We start from the raw sequence: 20625 nt of genomic DNA, 5'->3' as shown, positions 1-20625 counted from the left end.
CATATTGATACCACCTTAAAACATATGTTTCTCACTATCAAAGATCCACATGTTTTATGGGAAAGTATCAAGAGTAGATTCGATAATCAAAAGGAAATATTACTCCCAGCTGCGAGGGAAGAATGGAGAAATCTAAAGTTTCAAGATTTCAAAAAGGTAAGTGAATACAGCACGGCCATGTTCAAGATCCGTTCAAAGCTTCAATTCTGTGGTCAAGAAATAAGTGATGCTGACATGATGGAGAAAACTTTCTCCACAATGCATTCTGCAAACATAACTGTGCAAGAAAATTTAAGATTGCAGAATTATAAAACTTTTTCCAAACTTCAAACTTATCTCTTAGTTGCAGAAGTTAATAAAGAATTACTGATGAAAAATCAAGAATCTCGTCCTACCGGTGCGCTAGCATTTCCTGAAGCTAATACTATTAACAATAATAATAATAAAAGAAGAAATGCACATGGACGAGGGCGTGGACTAGGTCGTGGCCAAATTGGCCAAAACTATCATCATGGAAATTACCATAACAATAATAAAAATCATAACTATGTTCGAAATCACCCTTATGGCAATGGTCGTGGTGGTGGTCGTGGTCGTGGTGGTCGTGGTCATGGACAAAGAAATAATAATCCACAAAATTATAAAATCCAAACACCATACAATCCCACAAATCACAATGTTGAAGAAGGCTCTTCAAAGAATGTTGAAGATTCTTGTTACCGATGTGGTAAAATTGGCCACTGGTCTAAAAACTGCCGAACAAATCAGCATTCTGTTAATCGGTATCAAGAATCCCTAAAGGGAAAACGAAAAGAAGCAAATCTTGTGGATGACCTTGATACAAAAATCACTAAGCCAACTTGTGACTACTTTAATGAATAAATTTCTAATATCTATATATATATAGATATCCTATTATATGTTCCCGTTAAATAAATGGTTGTAGATTTTCAATCTACACCATATCTAGTTTACTACATATTTTCTTATTATGTGCTATCGCTTGTAACATGTTTTGAATGTAATATATTGATGAATTATGTACTCATTATTTGTTTCTTATATTTTTGAAGTTCATGATGTATACTGCTGGAGTAAAAAATCAGTAAAATGGTGGAGATATTTGTATTGCACACAGTGGTGCCACTCACACCATACTCAAATCTAAAAAATATTTCACAGACTTGAAAGCAACGGAAGGAACTATACATACTATATCAGGTCCTGCGGACTTAATAAAAGGAATGGAAAAGGCAAAATTCATGTTACCAAATGGTACGAATTTTCTGATAAATAATGCCTTATTTTCTCCCATGTCAAAGAGAAATTTGTTAAGTTTCTCTGATATATACCAAAATGGATATGATTATCAGTCAGTGACAACAGAAAATGAAAAATATTTAAGTATCACTGATAAAAATCGTGTAATTGAAAAACTACCAAGACTTCATTCTGGTTTACATTATACACATATAAATGTACCTGAAGTAAATGTGGTAGTTAAAGAAAAATCATGTGATCCTGTAATGATCAGTTTGTGGCATGAGAGATTAGGCCACCCAGGATCAACAATGATGAAAAGAATAATACAAAATACACATGGACATCCATTGGCGGATCAAAGGATCCCTCATGATGCACTTATCCCATGTACGTCATGCTCACTTGGAAAGTTGATAATAAGACCATCACCTCTTAAGGTTGAAAAAGAATCACCAATGTTTCTTGAAAGAATTCAAGGTGATATATGTGGACCAATTCATCCACCATGTGGACCATTTAGATATTTTATGATTCTAATAGACGCATCTAGTAGATGGTCTCATGTTTGTCTATTATCAAGTCGAAATATGGCATTTGCAAAATTTCTTGCTCAAATTATTAAATTGAGAGCACATTTCCCTGATTATACTATTAAGAGGGTGAGACTAGATAATGCCGGTGAGTTTACCTCTCAAGCATTTAATAACTTTTGCATGTCTATTGGGATTATTGTTGAACATCCCGTTGCCCATGTGCATACACAAAATGGTTTAGCCGAATCATTAATTAAACGATTGCAGCTAATAGCTAGACCATTGATAATGCGAACAAAACTCCCAGTATCTGTATGGGGCCATGCAATTTTGCATGCTGCATCATTGATTCGCATTAGACCAAGCGCAAGTCATACATATTCTCCCTTGCAACTTGCTTTTGGCCATCAGCCAAATATTTCCCACCTTAGAACATTTAGTTGTGCGGTTTATGTCCCTATCGCACCACCACAACGCACTAAAATGGGTCCTTAAAGAAGGATGGGAATATATGTTGGATATGAAACATCTTCAATAATAAGATATATTGAACCCATGACAGGTGATGTTTTTACAGCACGTTTTGCTGATTGTCACTTTAATGAAACATTATTTCCTAGATTAGGGGGAGAAATAAAAAATAAAGAAAATGATGTTTCATGGTGTGAACCTCAATTAATGTATCTTGATCCTCGCACAAAAGAATGCGAGACCGAAGTTCAAAAAATAATGCATATGCAAGAACTTGCGAATAAATTGCCTGATGCATTTACAGATACAAAAAGAGTGACTAAATCATATATACCAGCAGCAAATGCTCCAGCTCGAATTGAAATTCCAAAAACTGGCAATAATGTCATTCTTGAGTCTTTGCCACGCCAGAAACGTGGGAGACCAATTGGTTCCAAAGATAAAAATCCTCGAAAAAGAAAATCAGCTGATAATGAGGTAAAAGAAAGTGTTCAAAAAGAACTACAAATCAATACTCCTTATGCAGAGGAGATTGATGATGTCAATACGGAATTTTCAATCAATTATGCACATTCAAAAATATTATGGAACCGAAATGAAATGAAAAATCTTGATGAGATATTTTCATATAATGTTGCATATGACATCATGAATGACGACGATGATCCAGAACCAAAATCTGTCATGGAATATCAAAATAGACATGATTGGGATCATTGGAAAGGAGCAATACGAGCTGAATTTGAATCGCTCAATAAAAGAAAAGTTTTCGGATCTATCATTCTCACACCTAAAGATGTGAAACCTGTGGGATATAGATGGATTTTTGTGCGAAAAAGAAATGAGAAAAATGAAGTTACAAGGTATAAAGCTAGACTTGTAGCTCAAGGTTTTTCTCAAAGACCAGGAATTGATTATGAGGAAACTTATTCTCCTGTTATGGATGCAATTACTTTTAGATACTTAATCAGCCTGGCAGTTTCTAAAAATTTAGAAATGCATCTCATGGATGTTGTGACTGCTTATCTTTATGGATCACTTGATAGCGATATATATATATGAAGATACCTGAAGGATTTAAGGTATCAGAAGCAACCAATGCAAAACCCAAAGAAATGTACTCAATCAAGTTACAAAGGTCTTTATATGGGTTGAAACAATCGGGTCGCATGTGGTATAAACGATTAAGTGATTACTTGATAAGCAAAGGGTATACCAATAATCTTATTTGCCCATGTGTTTTTATTAAGAAAACAACATCCGGATATGTGATCATAGCTGTTTATGTTGATGATCTTAATATCGTAGGTACAAATAAAGAGATCCATGAAGCCATTCAACTTCTAAAGAAAGAATTTGAAATGAAAGATCTCGGAAAAACCAAGTATTGCCTTGGTTTACAAATTGAACATATGCCTAATGGTTAATTGTACATCAAACAACATATACTGAAAAGATTTTAAAATGTTTTAATATGGACAAGGCAAAACCATTAAGTACTCCTATGGTTGTTAGATCACTTAATGTTGACACTGATCCATTTCGTCCCTGTGAAGATCATGAAGATATTCTGGGACCAGAAGTACCATATCTTAGTGCAATTGGAGCTCTTATGTATCTTACAAATTGTACAAGACCTGACATTTCTTTTGCAGTTAATTTGTTGGCAAGATTCAGCTCAGCTCCTACCAAAAGACACTGGAATGGGATCAAACACATATTTCAATACCTTCGAGAAACTACTGATTTAGGATTATTTTATTCTAACGAATCGAAACAAGATTTGGTTGGTTATGCAGATGCAGGTTATTTATCTGATCCACATAAAGCTAAATCTCAAAATGGATATGTATTCCTAAATGGAGGTACCGCAATATCATGGCGTTCTCAAAAACAAACACTTGTTGCAACATCATCAAATCATGCCGAAGTGATTGCATTACATGAAGCTACTCGGGAATGTTTTTGGTTGAGATCAATGACACAACTCATTACTGATTCTTGTGGACTAGAACGCGATAAAAGTCCAACAACTATCTATGAAGATAATGTAGCTTGCATAGCACAGATGAAAGAAGGGTATATCAAAAGTGACCGAACAAAACACATACCTCCTAGATTTTTCTCATACACTCAAAATCTCATTAAGGACAACCAGATTGAAATGAGATATGTTCAGTCCAGCAAAAACTCTGCTGACCTTTTCACCAAAGCACTTCCAACTGCTATTTTCAGAACACACGTTCATAATATTGGCATGAGGCATGTTCAGAAGATGTAACAATTCAGGCGTTGCCTACTTGAGGGGGAGTCAACTCTGTGCTGCACTATTTTTCCCTTAGCTAAAGTTTTATCCCAATGGATTTTCTTTAGCAAGGTTTTTAACGAGGCAGTACTAGTTATTCTCTAATAAAATTGTCATCCAAGGGGGAGTGTTATAAAAGTCAATTATGGATGGTAATTTTATTATTATTATATATATTGTATAGTAGATTTTTTATTAGTATAAATATATGTGTTATGTAAGCTCATAATGTACACACTTTGAGAATATACAAAAACACATACTTCTCTCATATTCCCTCTATATACTTATTAGTAGTCTACGGTCAAGAACCAGGCCACTAAAGGTAGTTATAAGCCTACTGAATTATAACAGTATTATATTATTAACTTATTATATATTGTACAGTAAACATAGTAAACATTGAGTTGTAGTTCAACTGATAGTGGTATGCCTTTATTAGCGAGAGGTCAGGAGTTCGACTTCGCTGGGCTGCAACATTGCACTCAATGAACTTAACAATGAACTATACAATATTTAATTGGCTAACAATATAATTATAATACAATATATACACTTACAATATATAATATAATTAATTATAATACAATATAATCCAATTAACTTCTATTCTTTTCATAAAAGATATCAACCAACTCTCATTTCTCATTATGTATCATCATAATTCGATATAATATTATCAGCATTGCAAAATTTTAAGCATCAAACTGAGAAATGACTTGCTGAGATATAAAAATTAAGAAAAAAAAAAGGGATCAAAGTATTGACATACTCCGTATATTTTAACCAAAAAAAAAAAAAAAAAAAGACAAAACTGTTCAAATCGTCCCTCATTATATCTTTTTACCTGTTTTCATCCCTCCCAATTAAAAGCTGCACAAACAGTCCTTGAATTACTATAATCATCCCAAATTTATCCTTAGTCCCAACAATTGTTAAACTCCCTTTAAGTTCCACCCATTTGGATTAAAAAAACGCAGCTTGGAAATTAAAGAATCTCCCAAAGTCGCAATAAAATATGAGAAACTCGTGACCGAGTTACGCATGGAAAGAACAAAGTGATCGTTAAATCATTTTTATAGTTTATGATTTTTTTTTGTCTAAGAAGACGGAAATATTAGTTTGAGGATTTTGTGTGCATGCAGTAGCCCAGATCTTAAAATTGAAGGTGAGTCATCAACTATTTTAGATGAATTATATAACTTGAAAATAACTCACAAAATTAGCTTCTTATTCTCTGTAATTATATGTATATGTATGTATTTGCTAAATTTGCTAATTTATTAAGTGCTACTACATCATCATATTCCAAATTATTGTATCTGTTAATTTTTCTTTCATATCCCTTGTTTTTGTTTTAAAAGGAAATTCAAGAAAATAATATATGGAAATTTGGTTATGAAATCGATAATATGCTTGTTACAGTACTAATTTCAAATGGAGGATTTATATTTAAGAATATTGATTTAGTTTGTTATTGGTTTTAATTTATAGTTGGTTTGATTTGAATTTGATTTTTTGAAAATGAAAACTGAAATGGAAAGATGTTATGGAAGAAAAGAAAGTAAAGGACAAAACTGCTCAAATCGTCCCTGTATTATGACGGGAGTTAACAATTGTTAAGACTAGGGATGAGTTTGGGATATCAATTTAGGGATTAATTGTGCAGTTATTAATTGAGAGGGATGAAAACAGATAAAATGATATAACACATGGACGATTTGAACAATTTTGTCAAAAAAAAAAAAAAAAGATATTATCGTTTGAACGTAAATTAAGGTGAAATGGTGAATAAGTAATGTACAATATGCTGCAAGTCATTATGAAACATGGTTTTAACTTACGTCAATATTCACCTCAATACCTTAACCAAGTAAACCGTTAGACGAAACTAATATTTTTACCACATCGTTCATGGATGTGGTAAAAATATCTTGTATCATTTGTCACTCTCTGAGCTGTTTACAAGCTCAAACAAACTTTTTACTTCGTATATTTGACAAAACATCAACATATTATCACATTATATGTACAAAATAAACAATAGTAGAAGTTAAGACAACAATGTCACTATATATCCATTACGTACTTCTGCGCTCTCCAACTATACGAGTATCAAAATCCGCAACCTTAGCAAGATCGATATGTTTCGAATGAACACCTCTACTTTTCGCTGCTACTCGTGCACTCATCGTGTTAGAAACAACATTTTGAAAACCGGACCTATTGTCAGAAATTGCATCATTCATTTCCAAGTCCGAAACTTTTTTTAAGTCTCTAGGTGGTAAAAAACAGTCCATTGAAAGACCTTTTATGTTAAAATCCAACTCTTCGATCGTCCAATCCTCTTCCATTTTCGTTCGCGATTGTGACTCATTCTCACCCGACCGAAACAATGAAACTATGGTTCGACCGCTATGAGCTATATTGGTTCCTTCGACGGTTTGGTAATCTTGAATTTGCGATTCCATTGTTGTTTCCCAATACACGTTGTCTGTTCCAAGTGACTTTATTCTTATGAGATGTGAATCTTTAAGGTTGTGCAAAAGACCTGTTTTTTGGCTGAAATATCCCCAAATTGTGTGGCTTATAATCTCTACATTGTTGCTACTTCTTTGTTTAAGAGAAGAAAGCTCTGGTTTAAGCTCTAATACAAAACAATCTTCTCCGTTTATGGTTTTTTCTCCGGTGCAAATGGAATTTGCGAACAAATTGGCTGTCATTTTCGGATCAAGACCCTATATCAACATTAACAAAACACTCAAATCGATTCATTACGTACCTTAGAATAAAAGTGAAAATACTTCTGTTTATTTATGTCTTTTAACTCTTTATAACAAAAATAAGTATTTTATTTACTAACGACAATAGTTGTCGTTAAGGTGCTTAAACATGTTCGGCAATTCATTAACCGCCAATATGAATTTAGTATATAACCGCTATGTACGGTATCCAATATTTTTAAACACTTTAACGACATTTCAAAGAATTTTGGTTAGCAAAATTTTAAAAATTAAAGACTAATTATAAAATTAATTAATAGTGTGTTTGGGAAATATGGATGGCACATCGGGTTGTAGGATGACGTAAACTAGCGCCAAAGTTCTTCAAAGTCAAATAATACCAACCCAAAATCTTTAATTTGGTACATCATCCACAACCAATTTAGAAGGTTGATATCTTCATATAACTAACTGTTAAATTAATTTAATATTTAATACGAGTATTTAATATTTAATTTAATATCTACATGATTTTAAACATATAAACTAAATAAAAGTTCTTATTAGTGGTACAAAATAAATTGTGTAATTTCAAATAGCAATATGTACCTGCAGCGAACGACGAAGAGGTCTAGGGGGTCCACGCGACGCGTGAGATTGGTGCCATGGAGTCTGCCGCCACGCCACCTTTCCATCGCTGCCTGCGCTGATCTTGCAACCAGAAACCACCATTTCTAAAGACCATAAGTCTGGCCTCTGTTGCCACAACACAAAACCACCCACTTCACCACCACCATTTCTAACACTTTTGATCTTCATCACACTACCACCAAGAGCTAAACCGTTACAATTCATGTTTATTCCATCTCCGGCTATAAACTCTGACGCCATCATCTTCACTTTTCCCACTGCAAACATACTATCGATAGAATTCAATGCGTGTTCTCCTCCTGTTGCTGCTATATATTGTTGCACGATATATTTCGCCATTGATGCTTCCTATAAACATAACAAGTTCCACATGTTACAATTAAATCCCAATTTCTGATTTTAATTGAACATAGGAAATTTTATTAATAAACAAGCTCTCTAGCAAAAAGCTAGAATAACAATTACAAAAGCCTTAGGAGCCGCACTTAAGTTCCAATTAGAAACTATGTTACTCCCAAATTCTGATTATTTCATAATTTGATTACTCTAAACTACTTATTTGATTTTTTTTTTCCAGAAAATAGTAAACAATTTTAATAAGCAATCACAAACATCAAATTAATTACAGTTTCTAATTGAAGTGTTCTTAAAGGAGCCCTTCATTCCTTCAACCAAGAGGTTAGGGTTTCAAGTATTGCAGATTTTCTTTTTTTGTAAAAAAATATATCATATTACACATATCGAAAATGACTTACCATAGAGTGGTCACGAATATTTGAGTTGATGGTGGACGAGTGAACGGGCGAGATAGGAAGAGGGATTAAGGGTGCTCCAACAACGCCAAGCAAAAGCTGAATTTCAGCATTTCGAGCAATATGCTCGTTAGATTGAGGTGTAGTGAACGTTTTCATAGGCCGCCATGGGGTGGCATCAAAGCTCTCCTCTGGTATGGGGACTTCGAGCACCGTTTCGAGTCCATCTTCATTATGCAAGTTAGGACACAAGGTCCTCATCATGGGCTAATTTAGAGTTTTTAGAGATAGGAATGTGATAAAGAGTTATTTAAGTTTAGAAGGAAAGTTGAGATATATGTGGGAAGTGGGTTTGATGTAAGGTGAGGGGGCACCCAAATATGAACAATTGACAATGATGTAATACCCGCCGACCGTTGATCCTTTTCCTAACCTTAGAATCTTGGTCATATGTCGTGTCCGCACGCTCATTCCTTTCAACAAATAAAACCTCACGAAATATGTTAAATGTAAACATAGAGATATGGAAAAAGAATAACCAATAAGTTGTAGAGTAATTTTACTTTTAGAAACAAAAAGGATATGATTTTGCAAAATATGCCATGAGACTTGTGGAGTTGTGAATAATAAGTGACGTTTACATGTAGTTGGTAATGTTGCCTATTTAATCTCGCGTGGTTATCAATTTTACTACATAATTTTTTCATGAAAATTGAAATCCTAACTATGTTTAACATAATACACCAAAAAATCTACATATTGTGCATTGTGTATTGGTTATAACGAGGATAAAAAAACCCGCGTCGGTTGACGTATAGTTAGGTAACTTATCAAATAATAACGGCCAGGTAAAAAAATTAATGGAACGAAAAGGGGAGGGAGTAAAGAAAGCGAAAAAAAGTTACGGAGTATAAAAATGATTTTACTACGGGATCCTTTTGGTCGGTAAATTTAACGTTAAAAAAATTCAACGATCAGTTTATTAAACATTTAAAAAAAAAAATAAGAAAATGAAAGACATGGGAAAAAAGGTAGTTAAAAAAAGTTGTAATAATGAAAGAAAAAAAAAAAAAAAAAAACCAAAAAAAGTATAAAAAAACGAGTTACCAAAATATCACCGAAATTAGAGTTATTTACATATTTCACATTTCACATTTCACATTAATATTAATATTAATATTAATATTAATATTAATATTAATATTAATACTATATACAATTGAGCGACTATTCATGAATAGTAACTTCTTTTTTTTTCTTTTTCTTTTTCATCCCAAACTATTTTCGTATTTGTTCCAACAACATCTAACCGACATACTTCCGGCAACACAACTTTTAGAACCTACCCACATAGCTTTTAGACTAAAAAAACCCTCATAAACCCACCACAAACTTTGAACGCAAATACTTTCATTTTTCTAGCGAAATAAAAAGACATCACCTACACAAATTAACTTGCAGCATATTTTCGAAAGTACAATTTTTACCAGCAATCGGTCTGAAGCGCACTGCCACACGCCACACACATAGGTCATCGGAGATTTCTCCGCCACTTTTTCTGAGTTTTTCATGTAGTATAGATGTGTTCTTCAGTGGGAACAAAAGATATCAGCGACGGAAAAAGGAAAGAAAGAAGAAAAGTCCGGACGTTCGGAGGATACCAGAAGCCCGAACGACGCTGGAAAAAAATTAGGTTTTAGGCGAGACACATGAGAGAAGGCAGATGTGACGACCCGTCTAAATTCATCTGGACGAACACGTCATTCATTGATTTCATTGCGAGGTATTTGACCTCTATATGATACGTTTTGTAAACATTGCATTCTTTTGAAAAGGCACACCATAAATGAATATCTAAATCCAAGGTTTTCGACATCTGATGATTTCTACATATAGACAATCACCGTAAATAATAGTTTACAATAATACATCCGTTGACAATGCAGTCAAAATAAGATACATGTTGATGATTTGGTGAATGCAACATTTCCTTGAAAAATATGCCATGTATGACTCCATGCACATAGCTTGTCTAACATATAAGCAAACAGCGAAAGACTTCTAGGAAACCTGAGAATAAACATGCTAACAAGTGTCAACACAAAGGTTGGTGAGTTCATAGTTTTAATGTTTTGCATAATCTGTACGTAAAGGTGGACCACAAGATTTCAGTTGTTTCATCCAGAAACGTTTATCAAAATATTCTACAAAATTGAGCACCCTGGTAACTAAACTTAACGTATATATAATTTATACCCTTTGTATAATCATCTTAATAATACACGCAAACCAACGTGTACGCTTCTCAAATAGCATACGTCTGTTAAAAGGCTAGTGCTCTAGCTCGGACGGGGATATCAAGCCCTATGGATCCATATACTACTACCCGCGCCCATCAGTTCTTATAACTGGCAGTTACTAGTTACCAAAGCTAGGGGATTTTCGGTTCAAACTCAGTGTAGAATTTAGTATGTACTTGTATCCATTGCGTTTAAAATAAAGTGCATGTATTCTCAGCCCAAAAATATAGATTGCAAAAGCAATTAAAAAGGGAGCAAATGAAACTCACCTTAGCAGCACATAAAGTCGTTCACCGAAATGTGACCGAAACTCGGAATACCAAATAACCGTAGATCTCAACCTAGAGAACATATGTTGGTCAATAAATGTCTATCAAGCTAGGTCAGGTCATAGTGTATCACAATCCTAATGCTCGAGACCGACATACAAAAGTTATCAAAAGTCATTTCAAAAAGTCAATCTGACTCAATACTATAGTTGAATGATCATGGCAATCGAAACATTCTAACATTTTACATAGTTTCCCAATTCTTGTAAAATTAAACTATAGTTTTTATAAGGCTTTAAAATATGATAAAACAATCAATTTTGACAATTGCTCAACAAGATGAGACGTGCCTTATATAGAAATTCATTTACTCGATTAGTAATATTTGAAAATCCAATTTATCAATCTTATAAACAAGTTGTTTAAATATCAATTACAGATTCAAAAGCAATTCAATTAATGTCAATCATAATTCAGTTGACCATATCTTTAAATTCGTTCATCGAAATTACGCGATTTCTAAATGAAAAGTTATTGATTTTTTGCCAGCTTTCCAAAAACATGCATATCATATACCTTTTATCAGTAATTTATGTATTTAATTCGTGATTCATCATAAACTGTTTAACGACGAAATTCAGCATACAAGCATGCATAAACATATATACTCGAGCACTAGACATGGATACACAATTAATATATAAAAGATAAGATATGAATGCTCACGTATCAATATTGTGATTCAATATTGCAGGAAAGTACGTAGACGTAACAGAGATGATAAACACTAGGTTTGACTTGCAAAATAATACCCACGAACATTACCCATAACCTCCATAGCTATAACTTATAGTTTCCTTAGCTCTATCCCGCTCGAAAACCATTTTGAAAGTGACACGCTCATGACCTCGTCGTAGTATTTTATGTATAATACTAATTAATAATGAAAGGACCCGTTCATATACATTATAAACGATTCACAATAGTTGATTACATTGCGAGGTATTTGACCTCTATATGATACATTTTACAAACATTGCATTCGTTTTTAAAAGACAATCTTTATTTACATCAAAAATTGACAGGCATGCATACCATTTCATAATATCCACTATCCAACTATAAATTGATTTAATAGTAATCTTTGATGAACTCAATGACTCGAATGCAACGTTCTTCGAAATATGCTATGAAAGACTCCAAGTAATATCTTTAAAATGAGCAAATGCACAGCGGAAGATTTCTTTAACACCTGAGAATAAACATGCTTTAAAGTGTCAACCAAAAGGTTGGTGAGTTCATTAGTTTATCATAATCATTTATTTCCATCATTTTAATAGACCACAAGAATTTCATTTCCAGTTCTCATAAATATATGTCCCATGCATAGAGACAAAAATAATCATTCATATGGTGAACACCTGGTAACCGACATTAACTAGATACATATAAGAATATCCCCTATCATTCCGGGATCCTCCTTCGGACATGATATAAATTTCGAAGTACTAAAGCATCCGGTACTTTGGATGGGGTTTGTTAGGCCCAATAGATCTATCTTTAGGATTCGCGTCAATTAGGGTGTCTGTTCCCTAATTCTTAGATTACCAGACTTTAATAAAAAGGGGCATATTTGATTTCGATAATTCAACCATAGAATGTAGTTTCAATTACTTGTGTCTATTTCGTCAAACATTTATAAAAGCGCATGTATTCTCAGTCCCAAAAATATAAAGGGTAAAAAGGCAAATGAAACTCACCATACTGTATTTCGTAGTAAAAATACATATAACGTCATTGAACAAGTGCAAGGTTGGCCTCGGATTCACGAACCTACATTAATTATATATATTTATGTGTTGGTCAATATTTGTCTAACAAATTAGGTTAAGTCATAGTGTACCACAATCCTAATGTTCGAGACTAATATGCAAAAGTCAACAAAAGTAAATTTGACTCAAAATAATTTCCAAAAATCTATACATGATTAATATATAGTTTAAATATCGTCGTTTTATATTTTTAAATATTTTTAAAAGATTTATTAGAGTAAATAATATAATTTATTTATTAATAAATAAAATTTTATATTAAATTTATATAATAAAATATACTTTTATATATATTAAGTAATAAAATTTATAGGGTTCATTTAATATCATAAAGATAATATGATAGGTATTATTAAAGTAAGTTATTACACGTAGTAAAATATGTTTGTATCACATATTTATTTGATAAAATAATATCTATAATGATAGTAAGTAAAAGTTGTATTATTTTGTAATAATAATAATTATTATAAAAATATCAATATTTATAATTACTAAGATGACATTATGATAAAACGATAATTCTAATTATGATAGCTTTAATATTTACGATAATTTTTAATATTATCTTTAAAATAATAATTCTATTTAAAATAATAATAATAATGATATTTTATAGTAACAATGACATTTCTATTAAAATGATAATTTTTGTTAAAATGATAGTTTTAATACTAACGATACTTTTAATAATAATAGTAATGATAAAAATAATAAGAACGATAATTTTATCTAAATCAATATCTTATAATATTTTAATTTCATCATAATACTCTTACTCATTATTTCCTAATCGTTTCGTTTAATAGCTTTTAATCGTCTTTTATATCGTGTTCATAATAATGATAATAATAGTAATCAAAATAATTAGGTGTTACAAATATTTGTTTTAAATACACTAATATTTATAATGATAGTTACTATAACATTATTAACGATAATACTAATAATTATCTTAATGATAATATAGTAATAATAATAATAACAATAACAATAACCATTTTTAAATAATGATATATATATTAATAACGATAATAATAATAATAATACTAATAATAATAATAATAATAATAATAATAATAATAATAATAATAATAATAATAATAATAATTGGATAATAATAATACTAATTATAACTTTAACGATAATAACGATAGTAATAATAAAAAAAATAACAATTTTTAATGATAAATCCCTTTTATTGATAAAGATAATAATAATCATAATAATAAGATAAAACTAGAACGACGACAAAAATGACGATAATAATAATAATCATTTTTAATAAAAATATCGAAAATTCAATTGATTATAACTTCTAATCCGTTCATCGAAACCATTCGATATCTAAAGGAAAAGTTCTTAATTTTTCGCTAGCTTTCCAAGGACATGCATATCTTATACCTTATCTCAACCGCAAGTGTAACTAATTCAACATTCAACCTAACCTGTCTAAGGGCAATATTAAAAGTACAAGCATGCATAATCCTAAATACTCGAGCACTAATCAGGGATACACTATTAGTATGTAAAAGTTAAATTATGAGTACTCACGTATCAATACTGAGATTCAATATTGCAGGAAAGGTACGTAGACGCAACGGAAATGATAAACACTATATTGACCTCACGAGCATACCCATGAACCATACTCAATCACCTCCATAGCTATAACCCATAATTTCCTTAATCCTATCCCACTCGAAAAACAATTTCGAAATCACTCGGACAGCACTCCGTCGTAATATTTTATGTATACTAATAATATCTTGAAATAATACGGAGTAAATATATATATGTAAATCGATTGAGAGAGTTTAGAGAAAAATATTTTCAAGTTTCTATGAAATAATGAAACCTATTGAATTCTATTTATAATAGATTTTTGAATTATTAAAGTGAATTATTAAAGTATGAATTATTAAAGTGAATTATTAAAGTATGAATTATTAAAGTGAATTATTAAAGTATGAATTATTAAAGTGAATTATTAAAGTATGAATTATTAAAGTGAATTATTAAAGTATGAATTATTAAAGTGAACTATTAAAGTTAAAGTAAAGTAAAAATAAAGTAAAGGTAAAGTTTAAGTATAGTAAAAGTATAAAACTATGTACGTATAATACGCGTATAAATATATATAATATTAATTTAAATCGTTATTGATAATGCTAAAAACGAACATATATTTCATAGCATTATTCCTCAAGAAAGACAAGCTTTTAGTTGCAATTGTTCTATTTACAAGTGATATTCGTTTAAAGAATAAAAGGTGAAGACAAAAGACAGATTCGACGAATTGAAGACGCAAACGACCAAAAAGCTCAAAAGTACAAAAGACAATCAAAAAGGTTCCAATTATTGATAAGAAACGTCTCGAAATCACAAGAGTACAAGATTCAAAACGCAAAGTACAAGATATTAAATTGTACGCGAGGACGTTCGAAAATCCGGAACCGGGACTAGAGTCAACTCTTAACGCTCGACGCAACGGACTAAAAATTACAAGTTAACTATGTATATAAATATAATATAATATATAATTAATTATATTAATTATATATATATTATATATATATATTAAAAACCGTCGGCAGCAAGAAACTCCAAGGGTGTGAGCTGTAAATATCTCTCCGCGACTCGCGGAGTTTTAAGGCCATTTTGCCGCGAGTCGCGGAGCCCCAATTTTCAAGTCTGGCTATAAAGCCAACCGAATTCTGATCAAATTTATATATCTTTTTCTCTTCCTCTTCATACGTAAATATATTTATATTTATAATTTATATTTTAATTTTAATTATAATTCTAATAATAAGGGTATGTTAGCGAATGTTGTAAGGGTGTAAGTCGAAATTCTGTCCGTGTAACGCTACGCTATTTTTAATCATTGTAAGTTATGTTCAACCTTTTTATATTAATGTCTCGTAGCTAAGTTATTATTATGCTTATTTAAAACGAAGTAATCATGATGTTGGGCTAATTACTAAAATTGGGTAATTGGGCTTTGTACCATAATTGGGGTTTGGACAAAAGAACGACACTTGTGGAAACTAGACTATGGGCTATTAATGGGCTTTATATTTGTTTAACTAAATGAAAGTTTGTTAATGTTAATATAAAGATTTACAATTGGGCGTCCCTATAAATTACCATATACACTCGATCGGACACGATGGGCGGGGTATTTATATGTACGAATAATCGTTCATTTAAACGGACACGGGAATGGATTAATAGTCACTAGAATAATTAAAACAGGGGTGAAATTACATTCAAGGGTAATTGGTGTAATTGTTAACAAAGTGGTAAAACCTTGGTTTACACGCAGTCGATAACCTGGTGTATTCATTAAACAAAGTATTAAAACCTTGTTACAATTCGAATCCCCAATTAGTTGGAATATTTATCTTCGGGTATAATAATAATTTGACAAGGACACTTGCAATTTATATTTATGACTGATGGACTGTTATGGACAAAAACCAGACGGACATATTGAATAATCCAGGACAAAGGACAATTAACCCATGGGCATAAAACTAAAATCAACACGTCAAACATCATGATTACGGAAGTTTAAATAAGCATAATTCTTTTATTTCATATTTTATTTCCTTTATTTTATATTTAATTGCACTTCTAATTATCGCACTTTTAATTATCGTACTTTTAATTATCGCAATTTAATTTTATCGCATTTTTATTATTCGCAATTTCATTATCGTTATTTACTTTACGCTTTAATTTAAAGTCTTGTATTTATTTTATATTTTACATTAGGTTTTAACTGCGACTAAAGTTTTAAAATCGACAAACCGGTCATTAAACGGTAAAAACCCCCCTTTATAATAATAATATCACTTATATATATATTTGTATTTTTATAAAAGTAAACTAATATAGCGTTGAGCTTTGTTTAAAGATTTCCCTGTGGAACGAACCGGACTTACTAAAAACTACACTACTGTACGATTAGGTACACTGCCTATAAGTGTTGTAGCAAGGTTTAAGTATATCCATTCTATAAATAAATAAATATCTTGTGTAAAATTGTATCGTATTTAATAGTATTTTCCTAGTAAAATATAAGCTATTTTATATACACATCGTTCGACATCAAGTATTTTTGGCGCCGCTGCCGGGGACTATCTTAAAAGCCAGAAGCGCAACGCTAATATAAAAAAAAAAAAAAAGATTTTTAGTTACTTTTATTAAAAGTCGTTTTTGTAAAAATACGTTTTAATTATTCAAAAATATAAAAAGAAAAAACAAAAATATAAGCATTTTTAAGATTTTGTTAAATATTTAAGTTTTATAAGTTTCTTTATTTCTATTTTAGTTTATAAAAATATAAATTTTATTAAACATCTTTTATTTATTTTTAAAAAAAAAAACAGAAAACATAATATAAAAAAAAAAAAATAAAGAGAAACGCGTAAAAAGTAAAATCTGTCAACTGAATTCTGGATCCCCGCGACTCGCGGGGATTTCTTCTTTATTTGCCGCGACTCGCGGAGGGTTTCTGACACACGGACAAAAACCCTAATCAAGCATTGATTACGGGTTTTAATTTATTATTATTATTATTAAAACTTAATTATTATTATTATTATTATTAGTTTTATTTTTACTTTTACTTTTTATTTATATATTTTAGTTTAATTAGTTTTTATTAAATTGTAAAATTAATAGTTTTATTCAATAAATAATATAAAAATAATATTTTTATAAAAATTGTACTTTTTACAACTTTTTGTATATTTTTATATTTTGTACCTTTTTAATCGTTGTAGCGTAATATTTGTATTTTTAGCTCATAATTAAGTTTAAAATTAGTTTTTGCTATAATTATTTTTACTCCTAGATTTTTAGGCTTTGCCGTAGAATTCCTTAAGTGCTTTTTCTTTAGACTAAGATTTAGGTGCTTTAGAATTTTGCGACGCCTTTTTAAGTTTTAGTTTCTTTTTAAGTTATTTCCATTTGGGATTTAGTTTTTCCTGTAAGCTTTAATATTTTTAGACACCCTTTACTATGTATCAATTATCATTCCAATTAGTAATATCAATTTGCGATTATAATTTTAAGTTAGTTGTAGTAATAAGGTTAAATTAGTTAAGTATTTTTAAGTTTTTATAAGTTTCTTTTATTTTTCCGTCACCTTTTATTTTTCAACCATTTTTCTTTTTCGACCTTTTGCGACGAACTCTTTGTCTTTCTTATTTCTCGCCATTCTAGTTTTTAGGACATAGATTTTTATTCTACTTCTTATCTAAATTTCTTAAAATTACGAAAATTTATTTTGAGTGGTTAAATTAATAGACATCAAAATTTTCTGGTTCGTAGTAATAGTTGGATTTGTACGTGGACCGGGTTATTGGAGCCAAACAGTCCTCAATTATATTGAGACCAAACGAATCCTGCCCCTCTGCTGCATCTTTTGGCTATTCGAAACGTGGGCAAAATCAGAAAAGTCTATTGATTGGATAACTTATTATAATTTTTCTTTCCTTTTAAAAACTAATAGGATATTCTGTTAATGCACCGAGCAAGACGTTCATCACCTTTTGTACGTTCACCACCTGTAACTCGATCAAGACATCGTTTAACAAATATAACCGCCGTTGATTTTTCTTTAGAATCGTCATCCAGTCGACCAAGTACTTCAGTTCAAATTACCGATAATCCATTTTTTGAACCAAACCTCACAATTGAGAATCCAGAAAATATTCAGGAACGGTTCGTAGATCCTGAACCATTAAACTTTCCTCCGGAACCACCAATCATTCAAACAGAGATTGTTGAGGAACGAACTATTAAATCAGAATCATCTAGTGATACCGATTCAACAAATTCAATTATGGAGAATCTGGAACCTTTAAGTATGGAAGACCGAATGAGAGCTAAACGCACTGGCCAAGGTCACGCAATTACTCATCCAGACATTAATGCGCCAGATTATGAAATCAAAGGACAAATTCTACACATGGTGACTAATCAATGCCAATTTAGTGGTGCGCCGAAGGAAGATCCAAATGAACATCTACGTACCTTTAATAGGATCTGCACACTATTTAAAATCCGAGAAGTGGAGGATGAACAGATATATCTCATGTTATTTCCCTGGACTTTAAAGGGAGAAGCCAAAGATTGGTTGGAATCGTTACCTGAAGGGGCGATTGATACATGAGACGTTTTAATTGACAAATTTCTTAAACAATTCTTTCCCGCATCTAAAGCCGTAAGACTTCAAGCAGAAATTGTTACGTTCACACAGAAGCCAAATGAAACTCTATATGAGGCGTGGACAAGATATGGAAAGTTATTAAGAGGATGTCCGCAACATGGTTTAGACACCTGTCAAATAGTACAAATATTCTACCGAGGATGCGACATCACTACAAGAAAAGACATAGATATAGCAGCTGGTGGTTCTATTATGAAGAAAACCGAAACTGATGCTTACAAAATTATTGATAACACTGCTTCCCACTCACATGAGTGGCACCAAGAAAAAGATATCATTAGATCATCTAAAGCAGCTAGAGCCGATTCTAGCCATGACTTAGATTCCATTTCAGCAAAGATAGATGCTTTCGAGAGACGAATGGAAAAGATGACTAAAGATATTCATGCTATACGAATTAGTTGTGAGCAGTGTGGAGGACCACATTTGACAAAAGATTGTCTCAGTATTGAATTAACAATGGAACAAAGAGAGAATATTTCATACATAAACCAAAGGCCTGGAAATAATTATCAGAATAATTATCAATCGCCAAGACCGATTTACAATCAAAACCAGAATTATAACCGAAATATTCCATACAACAACCAACAAGGTCCTAGCAATCAACAAGTATCCAATAATACTTACAATCAGCAAAGACCGAATTTTCAAAACAAACCACCACAACAAACCGATGATAAAAAGCCGAATTTAGAAGATATGATGACGAAGCTAGTTGAAACTCAAACGCAGTTTTTCACATCTCAAAAACAAACCAATGAACAAAATGCTCAAGCATTTAGAAATCAACAAGCTTCTATTCAAAATCTGGAACAAGAAGTAAGTAACCTAGCAAGGTTAATAGGTGAAAGAAAACCGGGAAGTTTACCTAGTGATACAAATGCTAACCCTCGGAATGAAACAGCTAAAGCTATTACCACAAGAAGTGGTACAACACTTAAACCACCTGAAATACCTGTAACTTCTGATGAAACTATTCCTACTCCACAAGAACCACAACCTGATCAAGATAAGGAAAAAGAACCGGTAGTTGAAAAGGTTAATGAAGATAACACAGTTAAGGATAAACCTTATGTTAAACCATACCAACCACCACTTCCTTATCCGAGTAAAATGAAGAAGGAAAAACTTGAAGCCGAGCAATCCAAATTCTTGGATATGTTTAAACAGATAAATGTAAATCTTCCTTTCATTGATGTAATTTCAGGAATGCCAAGATATGCTAAATTCTTGAAAGATCTAATCACGAATAGAAAGAAAATGGAAGAACTCTCGGCTG

At 31.5% G+C, this 20625-nt stretch overlaps 1 protein-coding gene across 1 annotated transcript; it reads right to left on the bottom strand.

The window, feature by feature from the left end:
* Positions 1–6653: 6653 nt before the first annotated feature.
* On the bottom strand, positions 6654–8959 carry LOC139865605 (uncharacterized). Its single transcript, XM_071853674.1, has 3 exons — positions 8702–8959; positions 7905–8294; positions 6654–7310 (listed from the first exon to the last, which is right to left on the bottom strand). The coding sequence occupies exons 1-3, from the start codon at positions 8957–8959 to the stop codon at positions 6654–6656; spliced, it is 1305 nt and encodes a 434-aa protein (XP_071709775.1).
* Positions 8960–20625: the final 11666 nt, after the last annotated feature.

Source organism: Rutidosis leptorrhynchoides, chromosome 9 (assembly GCF_046630445.1).
Source record: "Rutidosis leptorrhynchoides isolate AG116_Rl617_1_P2 chromosome 9, CSIRO_AGI_Rlap_v1, whole genome shotgun sequence".
Taxonomy (NCBI): Eukaryota; Viridiplantae; Streptophyta; class Magnoliopsida; order Asterales; family Asteraceae; genus Rutidosis; species Rutidosis leptorrhynchoides.
Note: the sequence above shows the minus strand (reverse complement) of the source record. Positions and strands in the feature narration are given on the sequence as shown.